The sequence below is a fragment of the Camelus dromedarius genome, chromosome 26 (genome assembly GCF_036321535.1).
Source record: "Camelus dromedarius isolate mCamDro1 chromosome 26, mCamDro1.pat, whole genome shotgun sequence".
In the NCBI taxonomy this organism is placed as follows: domain Eukaryota; kingdom Metazoa; phylum Chordata; class Mammalia; order Artiodactyla; family Camelidae; genus Camelus; species Camelus dromedarius.
This window is the reverse complement of record NC_087461.1, coordinates 13,181,491-13,199,443: the sequence shown is the minus strand read 5'-3', so window position 1 is coordinate 13,199,443 and position 17,953 is coordinate 13,181,491. Positions and strand designations below refer to the sequence as shown.

Genomic DNA, 17,953 nt, shown 5'->3' with positions numbered 1-17,953 from the left:
TTTCTTCATGAGCTCGGGAGATCCAGAAAGCAGGACTTTAAACACCTACATGAGCTCCCTCAACACAGGAAGATGTGAAACAGAAAAACTACAAGAGAAATGGAAGCAACTGCAAATAGTTCATGTACATCATGTCTCTTCTCAGTTGATACCTTTTATAAAGTAATAAGCAGACTCTAGTTCTCCAGGGACCTAGTAGTCATGCATTTATTTATTTAATAAAATCATATTATTTTATTATTATAAATTTATTAAAATAAAATTTTAACTTATTTAGCCCTGATAATTTTATAGGCTAAATATTTCTGGAAACATTCTCTCAGTTCAGGCCTGCATCATCTTTTTTTTTTTTTTTTTCATATTAATTGGCTTCAAATTTTTCTCCCTCCATTTATTTGTATGCCCTTTAAGTTAATCCCTCCCACAACACTTAGAGTGATCTATCTCAAGTGCATGTATGACCATGAACCACTCTTTAAAGCATATTAATCTCCAGGCATCTTACAGGGACAGGTAAGGCTTTCATGGTCTGACTTCTGCCTGGCTCTCCATCCCTAGTGCCCTCTGTCTGTCCTTTGCTCTGGTGTTCTGAGCTGCTTGTGATTCCCTCCTCACCTGCCCTGTATTTTACACAAATGTTGACCCTCTCATGTGTGTCTCTCCCTTCCTGCTCCAGCCTTGCGTGCTCTCTTCCTTTCCTGCCCTCTGTTCCTTGGAAGCTGGCTGACCTCACTGTTTAAGCCTCAGCTCAGGCATTATCTATAGAAAAGCCATCCCTGACATTCTTCTTTAAACCCCAGTGCCTACTACTAAAACAGGAACTTAATAAGTAATTATTGAGTAAAATAAATAAAAACTATTTATACAAAGATAATTTTAAGAGCTTGTCCTCTACAGTGTAGGAGCAAAGAGGATAGACATTTAAAGAAATAGTTTACAGTTCAGCTGATGAAGATATAATAGAATAATTTGTGATGTACTAAGGTAACTCTAAGGAAGAGATCCCAATTTCTCTGGGGAAACATAGCTATAATCAAGGAGGACTTCACGAAACAGGCTGAGACTTAAAAGATGAAAAGGAATTTGCCAGGATAGTAGAGGAGAACATTTCAGATTAAGGAATTGATAGAAGCCTAAAAAGTAATGGGGGGAGGGTGTAACTCAAGTCAGAAAGACCATGCTTAGCATACACAAGGTCCTGGGTTAAATCCCCAGTATCTCCTCTAAAAATAAATAAGTAAACCTAACTCCCCCTCCCCCCAAATAAACTAAATAAATTAAATTAAAAAAATAGTAATTTTGGAAACCATGAATAATGTTGCTGTTGAAGCTTGGTGTGTTGTTAAAAAGGTACTATTATGAGGTAGAGAATAGAGTCTATTGTGACTTTGTATGATTGTTCTATATTTTAAAGTTTTGCTTTGTTTCTCTTTGTTTTGTTCGTGTCTGGTGGATGAATTTGTGAATGAAACTTTGAGATGTTTGTATGCCTTTAATCTGGAGACATCTAGTATTTCCCAAATAGTTTGTTGAAGTTTTAGATAATTATAAGTATTTCTTAAAGAAGTAACTATTCAGCTAAAGATTGAGCTTGAACTGTCAATTGATGAATTTTTTTTAACCTACTTTTATAAAGATTATGCCTTTTATCTAACTGTTTTAAGTAGTTAATTTTAACTAAATGTATACATTTGTCAGCAGAACTAGACTTAGAAATGACATCCGAGGAAGAGAAAGAAAGAGTTGATGGAAGTGAAAATAACCACTCACAGGTATGTAAAAATGTAAATTTAAATTTCTGGCTTAATACTGTTTTCAGTGCTGCAGTAACATAACACAGGTCAAAAGAAATCGCCTTTCAAACTAGCCTTTTAGAGTCAATAGATAGTAATTTAATATTTAGTTTTTATAGCATTTTATTTAGTTACAAACTTAAAATATTGTTAGGATCTATAATAATTTATAGATAAACTCCCAGTGGTCCAAAATTTGCAGTTTCAAATTGCCAGTCATTAATGCCAAGATGAAAGATTTATTCTGTCCTGTGATCTCTATGTAGTTAACTTCAGAATCTATAATCAGGGAGAGCATGGGGGTCATAGAGTCAACCCAACTGCCTACTAAGAGAATCAAACCCCCCAGAATTAGACTTTTGTTATCAGGGAACAAATAGTAACTTTCTAATTTATTTCATTTCAGGGTAGGAAATCAGTAAATATTATTAAAAATTCTTTTATTCACTCTTATTAGTGGATATTAGAATATAACATAACTGGATGGAAGCGGAGAATATGTATTGATATATAACACTATCATAATATATAATTTGCATTAAAATTTAGGAATTTGTTCCTCTTTCTGACTGATGTTATTTGATTTTGGCTCCTAGTAATTTAAAGTTTCCTATTCTCCAGTTATTAGTCCTTAAAAAAAAATCTTCACATGCACTGGAGGGGCTAACTATTTAAGGTATGTGAGGTGAAATATTTTTTAGTGAGGAAGCCTTTGTAACATAAAAAATCTAATCTCCCAATTAATTCTTGGTAAATTTAACATGTATGAATTGTTTAGTTCAAACAAACAGTGACAAAAGTAGGTTTGTGAGTTCATGTTTCTCCCCTATTTCAGGCTAAGGCAAGTTAATTTTCACTTCTTAGTTTAAGAGTAACTTAAATCAGGGCAAACTTTGAGTCAAATGATAAAATGAATGAAAACAAAAAACAAAAGTCTGTATAATGAATAAAGTAATAATAATTATCCTTCATATCAAACTTTCATTAAAGGTTGAAGAAGAAAAGGAGAAGCACAGAAGTAGTGAAATGGAAGGATCAGGAAACATGTGTGATGCCAGTGAGGACAGTGGATTAATTCAGCAGAGCAAGAATGGAAAAACTAACAACCAGCAGTTTCCTACTGTGGAGAATGGAGATTCTGATAGGTAAGCCTATATCAACATTTAACAATAGATAGTTGTTATTTTCCTATAAAATGACTTCTATTTGAGCTAATGTTCATGATTAATAGATTTTGTATTTCACTAGGGATATAGTTATTTTTAATACTCTTGCCCTTTTGCCTTAATCCTAGAGTTAATTGCTTAACATGCCTCCATATTACAGTTTTCGAGTATTCTGGATTTGACTGTTTATTTACTCTTACCAGTGCATTATATATTTTCATATATTTTATGTTACTAGTTAGCATCCTTTCCTTTCAGCTTGAAGACTCTTTTCAGCAGCATTTCTTGTGAGGCAGGTCTAATGGTGATGAACTCCCTCAGCTTTGGTTTGTCTGGGAAACTTTCTTTATCCATTTCTGGAAGATAACTTTTCTGGATAGAATATTCTTGGTTGGCAGGTTTTTTTTTTTTTTTTTTTTTTTTTTTAAAGCACTGTGAATATGTCAATCTACTCTCTTGAAATCCGTTGATAGACTTATGGGGGTTCCCTTTTAATTTACAGGCCTTTCTCTTGCTATTTTTAAGATTCTCTTTGTCTTTGATTTTTGATGGTTTTATTGTAATGTCTCTTGGTGAGGATTTCTCTCTCTCTTTCTTTCTTTCTTTCTTTCTTTCTTTCTTTCTTTCTTTCTTTCTTTCTTTCTTTCTTTCTTTCTTTTCTTTCTTTCTTTTCTTTTCTTTCTTTCTTCCTTCCTTCCTTCCTTCCTTCCTTCCTTCCTTCCTTCCTTCCTTCCTTCCTGGACAGCTTTTATTGCTATCAGAGGCTTTTGCCATCAGTACATGGTTCTGACTGCAATACCTTCTTCAGACCATGCAGGGAACTCAGGATCCAAAAGTTGTTAAGAGAAATATAAGTAGGCTGGGGATGCAGGGGGATTAACTTTTATCAAGAAAATCCTAATAGCTTAACATAAAACTAGGGCACTTAATTCAGTTATTACATGTCACCCAAATCAGAGAGCTGCCCCAACATCTAGACAGCCTCTCCTACTGATTATAAATGAGTGAACTGATCAGTTGTCAAAAAAAAAAAAATCAATTTTAGTTGTTACAGAACATGTTTCTTTGATGAGCATCTGGATATATTAACTTTATCAAATTCTTTTATACAAACGTCAAAAATGCTTTCAATAAATCTGAGTGTCCTAATCACATGCCACTTTCAAGCTTCAATTTAAAATAAACAAAAATGAAAATAATTTTGTTTCCAAACTCTAGAAATTAAAATGAGACAAACAAAAATCAACATGGTCATGGGAATCCTTTTTCTATTACTACCTCTGATTCATATGAGGCAATTCTGAAGTAGCTTTTTCTTTGAATTACTTTGAATCATGGACTAAACATGGCTGTTATATGAATAATTTGTTCACTAAATTGTTTTTTTAAAATATTTTTTATTGATTTATAATCATTTTACAATGTGTCAAATTCCAGTGTTCAGCACAATTTTTCAGTTATTCATGGACATATGCACACTCATTGTCACATTTTTTTCTCTGTGAGTTATCATAACATTTTGTGTATATTTCCCTGTGCTATACAGTGTAATCTTGTTTATCTATTCTACAATTTTGAAATCCCAGTCTATCCCTTCCCACCCTCCACCCCCCTGGTAACCACAAGTCTGTATTCTCTGTCTGTGAGTCTATTTCTGTCTGTATTTACGCTTTGTTTTTGTTTGTTTTTGTTTTTTAGATTCCACATATGAGCGATCTCATATGGTATTTTTCTTTCTCTTTCTGGCTTACTTCACTTAGAATGACATTCTCCAGGAGCATCCATGTTGCTGCAAATGGCATTATGTTGTCGGTTTTTATGGCTGAGTAGTATTCCATTGTATAAATATACCACCTCTTCTTTATCCAGTCACCTGTTGATGGACATTTAGGCTGTTTCCATGTTTTGGCTTGTTCACTAAATTGTTAAAAAATAATTTTGAGGGTTTCATCATCAGTGGAAGTCAGGTGATAGATCAACATACATAAAATTATTAAGTGTTCAAAGAAGGAGAACAAAACAAGACAAATATTAAATCAGGATTCTGCGACAAGATTTGCTAGCTAGGAATTTTAGAACTTAAAAAAGAAAAGACTGAATTTCTGACACAGGGTAATCTACATTACATTTTACAGAGAAAAGTGGAACTAACAAATACTACAAAAATTTTTTTAGTTAAAATTTTAGTTAAAATTTAGTTAAAAAAATTTTTTTTGATCTTGAATTTTACACTGTTTTTGGTCTTTAAGTGCTTAAATAATGTTGAATTATAATTAGCCATTCAAATAAACAGGGATTTTTTTCTGGCTCATTTCGAATCAGCCTCATAAGTTTTATATAGCCTTTATATCGCCTCTCCTGGTTTTCCACGTTCCCATCCCCAGAGTCATCTTCCTTAGTTTGCACTTGAAGGTGACACTTGAAGCTACATGACAGAAACAGGCTGCAAAGGTGGACCAGGGGAAGTATGTCCCTCTTGCCTTGATAGATCAGTGTCACACACAGAACCCCCCATTTTTCTGAAGCATTATTTTCATTATGGAGCCATTTGATCGCATCGTGGAAGTTGTCCACTTCCGTTTCTTCTGTGGTGCACGTAGCAGAGGTGTGCTTGCACCCATTGGCAGCTGGGAGATGATGGCAGAAGGCTGCTGGACCTCTGACTGGCACTTCTGGTTTGTTGTTGTCCTTGGAGAAATCTGGGCCTAGGGCAGAGGAGGGATGTAATCGGAACAGTCCTTTGTCACAGGTCACCAGGGTGTATTGGAGGGGATGGTAGACATAAGGAATTTTGAGGCAGGGAAGACTGCAGAGTAGAAAGGTGACGTGCCTCAGACTCCCGACAGTGGGTCAGCTGGGAGCTATCCATCTGTGCTTCCTGAAGCCTTTCAGTTGTAAGAGGAAGCCCATCAGAAATGATTTTTTCTATTTCCAGACTGACCATGGCCAGAGTAAGCATGGATCCTTTGAATTGCAGAAGTTGGCTGCAGGCCCTACAGTGAAGTAGTTGCTTGGTGAGGACAGCCAGATGTTGAGATGGGCTCAGTCTGGGCAAACTAAAAAGTAACTGCGGCCCAGTTGACACTGCAGTGGCGTGGAAAATGTGAAGAAAATCCGGGGTGTGCCTGTGCAAAGGTCCCAATTCAACTTGTCCAGAACGACTCTCTCCCTCCTCAGAATCCCGGAGGAAGAACACCCACAGAAACTCTCTCCTGCCGACACCTTCAGTGCTGGGGTTCTCGTCCTCCTCAGCAGCCCTGGTAGCTAGGAAATCACAGCTGATTGCAATACAACTCATGTATTTTGGGTGGGCCTTTACAGTAGCTAAGAATCTGTCCAAAGACTACCAGCCAGCGCAGATGTTTCTGGGCAAAGATTGAATCAGTACTTGAGTTTGGCCAACCACTGAATCACTTCCTCTCTCTGGGCTAGAGAAACATTCTGATTTGGAGGCATTTTCTGCACATTCACCTTCTACATCTGGGCTTCCCTAGAGATTGCCTTTCCAACATGAAAGACAATCTCTGGTTTTCCAAAGGCCCTGGAAGCTTCATGATGTCCTTTGGCTCTACCTGCCACCCAGCTCGATGTAGGGACCTTCTCCTCCTTCCCCTCCCCTTCCCTCCTCTCCCCCTCCACCCCCCAGTCCCCTCCCCTCCCACACCTCTTCCTCCCCGTCCCAGGGCCCCTTCTCCCCACTCCCCCCCCCCCACCCCGCAGAGCTAAAGCGGGTTCTTCCAGTGGCGGTTACTGGCAGTTACCGCCTCATTTTCCTCAGTGGGGCGTGCTGGACGAGGATGAGCAGACCGAGTTGGAGGAAAGGGGGACCCGGCCGGAGGGCGCTGGCTTCGGCCACATGGCCGGGGACCGTGGGGCAGACAGCGAATCCCAGTCCAGAGGCCGGCGGCCCCGCTCCTCCAGCGGCAACGGCTGGTGCCGGGGTGGGGATGGGGTTCCCTGTCGCCGGAGGACAGCGAGGCTGGGAGAGGTGAGGGTGAGACCAGCTCTTCCCCCACCACCCTGTGGGGAAGTGCCTCCCAGGGGACCTGGGGAAAGGGAGGGGTAAGGGGAAAACGGAAAACAAAGAAGGGGAAATAGGAAAACGCCGGGCCGAGGCGCTGCCCCGTGCGCTCGAGGCGCTCGAGGTGCGCGAGGATGCCTTTCAGTTGAGTTTGGTGACCTATGCGCTTTAGGACCTGGGATATCCAGATCTCCCCCTGGGTTTAGGAAGTTCGCAGCCATTTTTTCTTTAAATAAGCTTTCTGCCACCTTCTCCATATCTTCTCGTTCTGGAACTGCAATAATTTATGAATTATTTCTTTTGATGGTATCTGGTAATTCACGTAGGTTTTCTTCACACTTTTTCATTTTTTTTTTCTTTCCTTCTCTGACTGGATAATTTCAGAGCTCCTATCTCTCTTTTTTTTTTAAACTTTTTTATTAATTTTTTTTTGTTTAATTTCTTTGTATTTTTTTCCTGCAAGACTTGGTGTTGGTGGCACTGTTGTAGTTTATCTTCAATCCCAAATTCCATGAAATAGAAATCAGAAGTAAAGGTTGAGAGGGGAGGAAGGAGGGAGGCAGGCCAAGGAGCAAACAGTTTGACTAGAAAAAAGAAGAGGTTGTATGTGGTGGGCATTCCCAGGCAAGGCCATTTCTTGAGGGAGGGGGTTGGCAGGCAGCTTGCATTTGCCTCATGCAGGGGAGGGAGGAAAGATCCTCCGGGGACCAGACAGTCCCCTCCTTCCTAGGGCTTCCTGCCCCCAGGGGAAAAGCTAGTACCTGGGATCAGCCACCACCTCAAACAGGGCTCTCCACCCACCTCGCACACCGGGTTGACGCCCACCTCTGCCCTGCCTGGAGAGATTGGCTTCCTTTGATCAGCCTCCTTCTGTTGTTTTCCCATTTCACAAGATTCTGATATGTTAGGGGAAGGGATGTAATCCATTTAGAGACTACTAAACAGCTTCTTCTGCCCTGTAAGCTCCTATTACTTTGTTCAGTCTCCAGAATTGCCTCCCCCCTTCCCCCACCCCCACTGCCAGAGTTGGGGAGTGGGGTCCTTGCTCAGCTGCCTCTAACCCTCTGCAGTAGAAATGTCTTCTTCAGGCCCCTCAGAAATTTAATCAAAGGCCACAAGTGAGTCCAGACCAACCAAATAAAGTTTTAGGGGGAGAGAGAAGGGTGGGAGAGGTCAGGGTGTGGACTTGGCCACATTGGACATTTTCCTTCCTTTACACATTGCTCTTGACATGCCGTGCCACCCTAGGGGGTGGGACGAGGGGCTGGCTATTGAGGAAAGAAAGAGGGAGAAGATGCTGGGAGCACTTGGATTTTTCATTCCCCTTATTTCCTTCAGGGAAGGATGGAGTTAGGCAAAACCCTAGCTCAGTGCTTGGAGGTGAGATAGGATCCTCCAGGGTCAGAGATGGAGGCTGCAATCCCTCCAGCTTTTTCACGAGGCCTCAAGAGGGATGCCAGGCCCCTTGGGTCAGGGAGTCACAGCAGCTCAGCCAGTGCCTTGCCCAGTATAGTCTTCCCCAGTATATAATATACCCCTCTCAATTTTCTTCTTCCTTTTCACTCAGCTTCCAGGAGACTCCTCAGGACACCAAACCCCCACCCTCATTGAAGTTCAGGTCTAAAGAAAAGGTGGGGAGGGGGCAATGGTCTGACTTAGAATTGTATGTCTTAGAGAAGAGAGACTCTGAGCGAGAAAAGCCCTTCATATGTAAACAATCTAGAGAGAGAAGGGGTGGATGGGGAAGGAAATGGGGACGACAGAGAAGGAGCCAGAGGAAATGAGAGAATCTGAAAGAAGGAAGGGAAAGAAAAAGCAAGAGATAGAAACCGAGAGGGACAGAAAATAAAGCAAAGGGAGAAGAGAAAGAAAGATAGGAGAAAAAACAACCAGGAGTAGGAAGAGAAAAAGGCAGGTCAGAGGAATGAACAGGCAGCGACCGAAGCCAGAACTAGGCCAGGAAGGAGCCTCAGATGAGGAGCTGGGAGAACAGGAACGCCAGGCTGAGGTCCAGGAGGGCCACGGCTCCCACCACCAGCAGGTTGGCAGCTCCCGGCTGGGCGGGCCTTTAGGTTGCGGCAGGCTCCTCAGCCTCTTCCACCAGGCACCCTGCTTCCGGACTCCTCGAAGACAGGCCGCTCAGGACTGGGGAGGTCATGGGCTCCGGTCCTGAGCCTCCTGGGGTCCTCAGCTGAGGCAAGGGTTCTTCATCCTCCCCCTCCTCTCCAGAAGAGAGGAGAGGGTGGGGAGCGGAGGAGACTAGAAAGAAGAGACAGTGGCGATGGTAGCGTTGGGGGGCGGGGATGCCTGGGCAGAAAACGATGGATGCCTGCTAAACCTGGGATGAGGGAGGAGGCGAGTAGAGAGGAGAGTGAGAGGCACGGAGAACCCCAGGGTAGAAAGAAACCCTGGGATGCGGGCAGGGAGTTGGGTGAGGCTGAGGGGGCAGAGTTCCTATCTCTTAACCACCCATTCTTGCTTCTGCTTGATCCACTCTACTGTCAGTGCTCTTTCTTGCATTTTCCCTATCATTCAATGTATTCTTTAGCTCCAGAATTTTCATTTGGTTCTTTTTTTTTTTTTTTTTTTGGTTTCGATCTCTTTGTTAAACTTCTCATTTTATTTATGTATCTTACTGATTCTGTTGCAGTCTTTCTGTGTTTTCTTGTAGCTCACTGAGAGTCCTTAAAACTACCATTTTGAATCCTTCATGGGTAGATTGCAGATCTCCATGTCTTTGGGATTGGTTCCTGGAAGATTATTATGATCCTTTGGTGGGTCATTTTTTCTTGATTCTTCACATTCCTTGAAGTTTTGTATTGCTGTCTTTGCACTGGAAGTAGCAGTCACCTCTTCCAGTCTTTAATAACCGCCCTCTCCAAGGTGTCTAGACTTGTATTTTTTTGCTCCAGTGGTGTGCTGGAACTTCTCTCCTGGAAACATGGATTTCCACAAAGGCTCTCTTGTCTGTGTGTGATTATCTAAGACAGTGTTTTCCAGGGGTTCCCTGGACATGGTAAGAGTGGCTGGAGCTAGTTCATGAGCCATGCAGGGTCTGCAGCTGGGATGTGGTCTGTATGTCTGTTTCCTGACACATGGGTGGGCAGGACTCTTCCCAGGTCCCTTAGTGTATGGTGCCAGATCCCACAACTCCTGCAAAGCCACCTTGTTTGTGGATGGATGCCAAAGTGTTGAGGGGACATGATAAGGTACCTTTTTCAGCCATGATGCTGATGTTACCCCAACATGTGTTTTAAAAGTAAATGTTTCCCCTCAAGGTATTTCCTTGATTTATTCTTTCATGTTGTATGTACTTCATATTATTTTTTTAAAAATCATTTAAAGTAATCATTATTATATTTAAAAACAGAATAGAAAATTATAGTACAAACCTAATTATTACTCCCTTGTGTAAGAGTCATTGCTTTTAGGCAGTGAACTCCAGCTTTTTTTTAGTGTAGCATTTGATATTGTTCAGAGTTTCTTCCCAGGCTCATCTCTCTACTTGGCTTCCATGTATTTTGTATTCTTCCTTCCAATTTCCTAGGACACACCTAGATGCCATGTGTCTAATCTTTGTGCTCACGTTATAATCTCTAAGTAGAATAATTTTCTCCCATTTCTTTTCCTCATGACCTCCTATTTATTTCCCCTCTTCTGTAAAGGCTTCTTTATGCTCAGTTGTTGCTTTCCATGTGTCAGCTCTTACATATCACATTGTATCATAATTGTATATCTGTCTTTGAAGCAAGAATTTATATTTCCTTGCATATGGTTGCTACTTCATAACTCTTTTGTGAATTAATAAATGACCTAAGATGGGTAAGAGTTGGAATTTTACGAAAAATTTTTTTTATTTATTAGTAGAATTATTTTTCAAAAAATTGGGTTTTTAATGGATTTTTTTTTAAAGTAGCAGTCCTGGCTTGGATATGAAGGAATTAAAGAAAAATGAAAATGAAAAATGGACATCCAAAGCATCTGTGATTTCACCAGTGTTTGAGAAGGCTGACTCACTGGCTGGTGGTCTCCTACAAGAGAATGATGACAGCAGTTTAAGTGAAGTACATCAAGATGATGGCAGGTAAAATCTACAAATTCTTTATTTCTAGGTGAAGAAATATGAGCAGTGATTACCTTCTCTGGATATAGAACAGCAGAATATAGTGGACAGGCCAAGGCAACAGAATTCTCAACTATCTCAGACAAACACTGCCGAGAGGTTAAGATGACAAATGCCTTTGACCGGAAGTAGTTTCAATAAATAGTCCCCATGGAAGCTGGGCTGTAGTGAATCCGTGTAAACAGCTCCTTAGAGAACATTCACTGGAAAGGCAGGAGAGGACTGGATGGTAGCTGAAGAGGAATGTGGGGCTCAAGGGAGTTTAATGTTTAGATGATAGTTTTTAGAGCATGTCTATATGCTGTTGGAAATGATTCCATAGAATCATTTTTCAAGTTAATCTTGTTTGCATTTCCAGTATTAGAAAGTGTATTTATTGTCTTACATTATCTTTAAAATATTACAGTAAACTAATTATCCATAACACTTCTATTCATGTATAGTTTTATGGTTAGGGCTTGTTCATTGGTTCTGAAGTGTAATATTCTTACACAATTGAATATGCAGATAATGACTTAAAAGTTACACTATCATACATAGATTTTTAAAAATTATATATTCATAATAACTATACAAACACTTAGGCCATACTGAATAGGATTTAATCATTCCTTGATGAATCTAGATGTTATAGTGTCTTTGACAGTATCATTATGAGTGTCTATGGTTTTGTATGGTATTCTAAGATACCAGATTAACTTAATATTTGTTTAGATTCTAGGGAAAAGGGGAAGATTTTGTTTATATACAATAGAATAATAAACTATTAATAATTTATCACAATGTTTACTTTTGGAGTACTAAGTTCTAAATTACAAAAGCCATCATTCTTGTACCAAAAGTGTCATTAACATGTTTTGTTTGCTCCATAAGGACATGTCAAATGCATAAATAAACAGCTGAATGGATAATGAATGCCTGCTGATAAATTTCTTTAGCAAAAGAAAATCTTTATTGAAAGTAGATTTCCAATATTGCCTAGGTCTAAAGTCTTTTTATTTTTAAAAAATAGGTGTAAGATTCAGAAATTGTTATTTATAATTACAGCTAGACATGGAATGATAATGTAGATTAATTTGCTATGATATTACTTAAAAACACTTAAAAATAAATATTATTTTCTTGGCATATTGTGAACCACAAGTATTGAAGCCAGATTGCCTGGGTTGAAATTCTGGGCAGACAAAGGGGCTTAGGCAAGTGACTTAGCCTTTCTGTGCCTCATCTTCTTTCTGGGTAAAGTAGCTAATGTATTACCTGCCTCCCAGGATTGTTGTGAGGATTAAATGCCTGTAAGACATGTAAAGTGCTGATAATCATGCATAGCAGTTTTATATTAAGTCCTCCAAAGCTAATATCATGATTATTAGGAAAGAGTTTCTTTCCTATAAGGACTTAAATAATACTTTCCAAATAGGCTTTAGTGCCATAAAATCTAGTTTTTATTGAAAATGACAACATCAAGAAAACCCTGGTATATTTCTTCCTATCAAATAATGCAAGTAACCTTATGTTTTTCCTTTTCCTTTGACTGTCAGCTTGATCCAAATTTAATACTTTGTTAATATTATTATTGTTGGTATACTTTCTTTGTCCTTTAATGTTACTCTTTCTATTTATTGTTTAATCCCTTTCAAAGAAAATTAATTACCAATGCAAAGAGTTTATATAAAAATAATAGGTTTAGATATTCCTTGTATTTTAAGTAATTAATATTTGGCTGAAAAGAAATGCTTGTTTTTATTTTTTAGGTCTGCAAAGGAAACATCTACTGAAAAAGACAAGGTATAGTAAAAAATTAATTATAACAATATTATCCTGTAGTAAAAAAATAATTTATGAAAGGTAGAGTGGAAAAACAGAAACTCCTCCTTTGTTGTAGAGACATTTACTTTGAAAAAAATTATTTAGAAACACTGTTCATAAAGTTATCCTTTTGATAAAAATCAGTTCTTTCAAGAAGTGTCCGTGTTTTTGCTTTCATAAAAAGATGGCTATTTATCACCTCTGTACACTGGGCATATTTTATAACTATGTTGGAGACACTGTGAAATACTATTATTTATCTGTAGGTCAAAGAGCAAATTAGTTCTGTGGATGACCTCGATGACTTAACTCTGTCATCAGAAACGGCTTCCGAGGACTGCGAATTGCTTTTCCCTAATTATAAGAATACCCTGTTGTTAATGGAACAACTTGGCCTGGAGTGTAAAGGTAGGACCCCCGTATGACTACAAAGCCTTTTTAAGTATCTCGTGGTAACGTGTGCACACCTAGTACTGCCCCAGAGAGCACGGATATGTTACAGTCCGCTGCATCTCAGAAACATGCTTTGTGTTAAAGCAGAATCAGACGTGTTGTGCGCTGCCAGCCGGGGGCTGTGACTGTTCCCACTCACTGTGCTTTCTGTTGACTCTGCTGCTCCTACGCCTTCACCCAAGGTCAGGGTATCACTACTTCCCTCCTAGAACACTGAAATCACTTCAGGACTTTCTTCTCCGCCGTTCCACCTCCTGGAACATTGGTCTACACTGCGGCCATGATTACTAGATAGTTTTTAAAATTCAGACCTCAACATGTTACCCCCTTGCTTAAAATCCAGCTACTGCTTCTCACAGCTCCATGGTTAAAGGCCACAGTCCTCTGGCTTCATTTTGTTTCATTTTATTACCCTTCTTTCCACATGAATTTTAGAGTCAGCTTGTCAATTTCTTTTTTTTAAAAAAAGTCTGATGGTCTTCTGGAAATTAGATGCGGATTATGTTGACTCTGTAGATTAATTTGAGGAAAACTGACTTCTTAACAATATTGAATTTTTAACCCCTGAACAAGGTTTATTTCTCCACTTATATAGGTCTTCCTTAATTTTCTCAGTATTATTTTAGAGTTTTTAATGTATGTATCTTTCCATCTTTTATGAGTTTACCTGTATTTCTTATTTTTCAGTGCAGTTGTAAGTAATATAGTTTATTTATTTATTTACTTATTTATTTTCAAATAATATATTTTGATTTTTAATTTCTGATTGTTCATTCTGATTATAGAAATACAGTTGATTTTTGTATCCTGACTCTGTGCCCTCTGATCTTACTAAACTCATTTATTAGTTCTAGTAGACTTCTTGTGGATTCTCTTAGATTTTCTATGTAACCAAAGGTGGAAGCTTTTTCTTGTTTAAACTACTATCTCACGAAAGATAGTTCACATTTAAGACTTGCAGCCGATATATTCTCTGTCACAGCTAATCAGCTCTGCCTCTGTACCATGAGAGCAGCCATAGACAATACACAAGTTAATGGACATGGCTGTGTTTCAGTAAAACTTTATTTACCAAAGCAAGCAACCCAGCCCAAAGGTTGGAATTGGCTGACTCACACTATGTAATCATATTCCCTGCTGATTAGCAGACAGTTTTACCTCTTCATTTCCCATCCAGATGCTTTTTGTTTCTTTATTTTGCCTAATTGTACTGGCTCTACTATAGTGCTGAATAGAAGGAGTAAGAGAAGGCATTCCTGTCTGGTTCCTTACCTTCTGGGAAAAGCATTCAATTTTTTACCATTGCATATGGTGTCAGCTGTAGGGTTGTCATAGATCTTTATCATAGTGAAGAAGTTCCTTTGTATTCCTAGTTTGCTGGAATTTTTTTTTTATCAAGAATAGATGTTGAGGTTTGGCAAGTGCCTCTTTTTATCTACTGATCATATGGTGTTTCTTTTTTAATTTGTTAATATGGTGAATAACATTAATTGCTTTTTAAATGTTAAAACAGCCCTGCATTCTTGGAATACATCCATTTGATCATAACGAATTATCCTTTTAATGTACTGTTGGATTTAATTTGCTAATGTTTTATTTAGAATTTTTACCTCAATTTTCATGACATTAGTTTTCTTTCTTCTAATACCTTTGTCTAGTTTTGTTTTCAGGGGAATACTAGTTTCACAGAATGAGGATTTATTTCTCCTTTTCATTTTTTGAAGAGAGTTTGTGTAGAATTGGTATTAAATTTTCCTAAAATATTTGGTAGAATTCACCAGTGTAACCATTTGGGCCTGGAATTTTTTTTTGTGGTAAGGTCTTTAAATAAGACTTCAGTTTTTTTTTTCTTTGTTTTTTTTTTTTTTTTAAGCTATAGGGCTGTTTGGCTTATTTGTTCTTTCTTGATTGAACTTTGGTAATTTCTCTCTTTCAAGGAATTTACTCACTTCATCTAAGTTGTCATATTTATTTACATAATGTTCATAATATTACTTTGTTATTCTTTTAATATGTAGAATCTTGAAGCAATGTCACATAATTCATTCTTGAAATTGTGCCTTCTCTATTTTTCTTTATCAGCCTGGTTAGAGGTTTATCATTTTTATTCATCTCCTGAAAACATTTGTTTTCATTCATTTTTTCCATGCTGTTTCTTTTTTTCTTTCTCATTAATTTTATTTTTTATGTTTATTATTTCCTTTTTTTCTGCTTGCTTTGGGTTTAATTTTCTCTTTTTCTAGTTTCTTATAGTAGAAGCCAGGGTCATTGATTTGAAACCTTTCTTTTCCAATATAAACATTCAGTAGTATAAATTTCCCTGTAAGTAAGCAGCATTCCACAAATTGTAATGTATTATGTTTTCATTTTCATTCAGTTCAGAATACTTTGTAATTCATCTCTTTGTTACCTCTTTGACCCAAAAGTTATTTAGATGTGTGTAATTTAGTTTCCAACTATTTTCCAGAGATATTTTTGTTTGATTTTCAATTTGATTGCTTTCTGGTCAGGGAATATACTTTTTTTGAGTTAAATTCTTTTGACTTTCTCCTTTTATTATGATTCATTTTATGACCCAGAATATAGTCTTTTTTGGTAAGTGTTCCATGGCTACTTGAAAAGAATGGTGGTGCTCAAGTTAGATGAATCCAAGGTAGCACTCCATCTGGGGCTGATTATCCCCCACTACTGAGGCAAGACCTTTCTTACCATCTATCCATTGCCCTCTGGGTTATGAGTTTTTCTCACCTGGTAACGGGAATGGACACTCTTCCTGGCACTGCATGAGCACTAAGCACTGTTTCCTCTTTTCAGAAGTTTACCTCCCTATCTCGAATGGTTTCTCACTTCTCTATGCACTGTTTATTACTTGGCTGAATACCCAAGGGGGCCCCTCTGCACATCTCCAGGGTCCTTTCTCTGTTCCACTCTCTCCTCTCCAGCCTTCTCCCCTCTGATCTCAATCTATGTTGGTTTCACCAGACTCTCAGCTTCATCAGCTCTGCTCAGGGAGTCTGGTGGACCCTACCTCAGGTCCCTCTCCCTGTGCTGTGGCCTGGGTCATCTCCCAAGGCAGTGAGCTGGGGGCATTAGACTCACTTCATGAGTTTTCAGGGATCATTGTCCTTCATTGCCTGAGGTCCTTTGTCTTGAAAATCATTTTTTAATGTACTTTGTTTTGTTTTTGCTAGTTTCAAGGAGGCAAGTCAATCAGTGCCTGTTAATCCATCTCGGCTGGAAGCAGAGTGCAGTGGGACTCGGGCACGTGTTGTAGATGGTCTGCAATGCTCTTCTTCCCCCTTGGCTTAATTGCTCCCTGCTCATCCTTCATTTCTCAGTGTAACCATCTCTTCCTTGGGGAAATCTTCCCTGGGCTCAATCTAGATCAAGTTCTGTTATGTGATCATAAAACTTTCTTTTCTATGCAGGAGCCAAGAGTCATGTCTGTTTTATCTTAAGAGCTTAGTAGAATGTCTTCCATGTTAGAGATGCTCAGTATCCATTTGTACAATGTATGGATGAGTGAATGTGAAAATGCACAGTCCTTTATACACAAAAATTACTGATATATGTTATTTCTATTTTTGTTTTCTCCCTAATGCAGATTCTATTAGCTTTTTGAAAATTCAGGATGCAGTTCTTTCATACAGAAGATTAATAGAACTTAAAAAAAACCACTGTGAACTACTTACAGGAAAAATTAAAAAAATGGAAAATAAGGTTAGTGGGCTACAAAAGGAGCTGTCAGAAACCAAAGAGCTGAAATCACAGTTAGAACATCAAAAAGTGGAGTGGGAACAAGAGCTCTGCAGTCTGAGGTATGAATTTCTTGGTTTTAAAGAAATATTTGAACTCTTTATATTTACTTTAATACTGTGGATATGTAGGAGAGGTTTTATAATTGCTAACTTATCTTTTGGGATTTACAGGAGAGAAAATTTCATTAGTATTGTGGAATATGAAACTCTTGGAAATAATACAAGATACACACACACACACACACACACACACACACACACACACACACACACACACACACACACACACACACACACACACACACACACACACACACACACACACACACGTACATATATTCTCAAGTCTTTGATCCATATTTCTCAATTGTTCTCCAGAAGGTTTATATTCCTTTACATTCCCACTTACAGAATTATGAAATGGCCATTTTTCTCAAGGCAGAAACTTAAAATTTGTGCAGTTTTCTTCTTAATATATGAATGGATGGAAAAAAAGTAAGATGGAAGGTGATCACTGGTTAGTTTATTCAGCATCTCTCTCATACATAGGTAAGATTAGTTCAGAAGTCTATGCTGAAAGCACATATTATTATTTATTGTTTAATTACTGAATATGGATCCTGCCTTGTTCGAAAAGAGATTTAAAAATGATTTATTAAATAGACAATAATCAACAAAATAAGTTCAAAGTGTTGCAAAAGAAGAAACATATAAAGTGTAGGGGAACAGGTATTAGACTCCCCAGCCTAGTTTTGCATTATAGTACTTTGTGGATCTGTGTTCTGTAAAAGATGTCTGTGGATGTTACCTTAACCTGTAGATCATTTAGGAGT

The 17,953-nt window shown here is 38.4% G+C and overlaps 1 protein-coding gene and 1 pseudogene across 8 annotated transcripts in view; one reads left to right on the top strand and one right to left on the bottom strand.

Moving 5' to 3' along the window:
• ANKRD26 (ankyrin repeat domain containing 26) overlaps positions 1-17,953 on the top strand; it is a 73,955-nt gene that overhangs the window by 25,163 nt on the left and 30,839 nt on the right. For 4 of the 8 annotated variants that reach the window (XM_031444653.2, XM_031444651.2, XM_031444649.2 and 1 more), the window contains 6 exons: positions 1,699-1,772; positions 2,784-2,938; positions 10,894-11,064; positions 12,855-12,888; positions 13,176-13,317; positions 16,967-17,180. In XM_031444653.2, coding sequence (XP_031300513.2) covers positions 1,699-1,772; positions 2,784-2,938; positions 10,894-11,064; positions 12,855-12,888; positions 13,176-13,317; positions 16,967-17,180 — 790 coding nt within the window. The remainder of the gene's footprint in view (positions 1-1,698; positions 1,773-2,783; positions 2,939-10,893; positions 11,065-12,854; positions 12,889-13,175; positions 13,318-16,966; positions 17,181-17,953) is intronic. The other 4 variants (XM_031444652.2, XM_031444647.2, XM_031444650.2 and 1 more) reach the window with 2 other exon arrangements.
• Positions 5,324-6,590, bottom strand: LOC116150449 (cyclin-I-like; annotated as a pseudogene).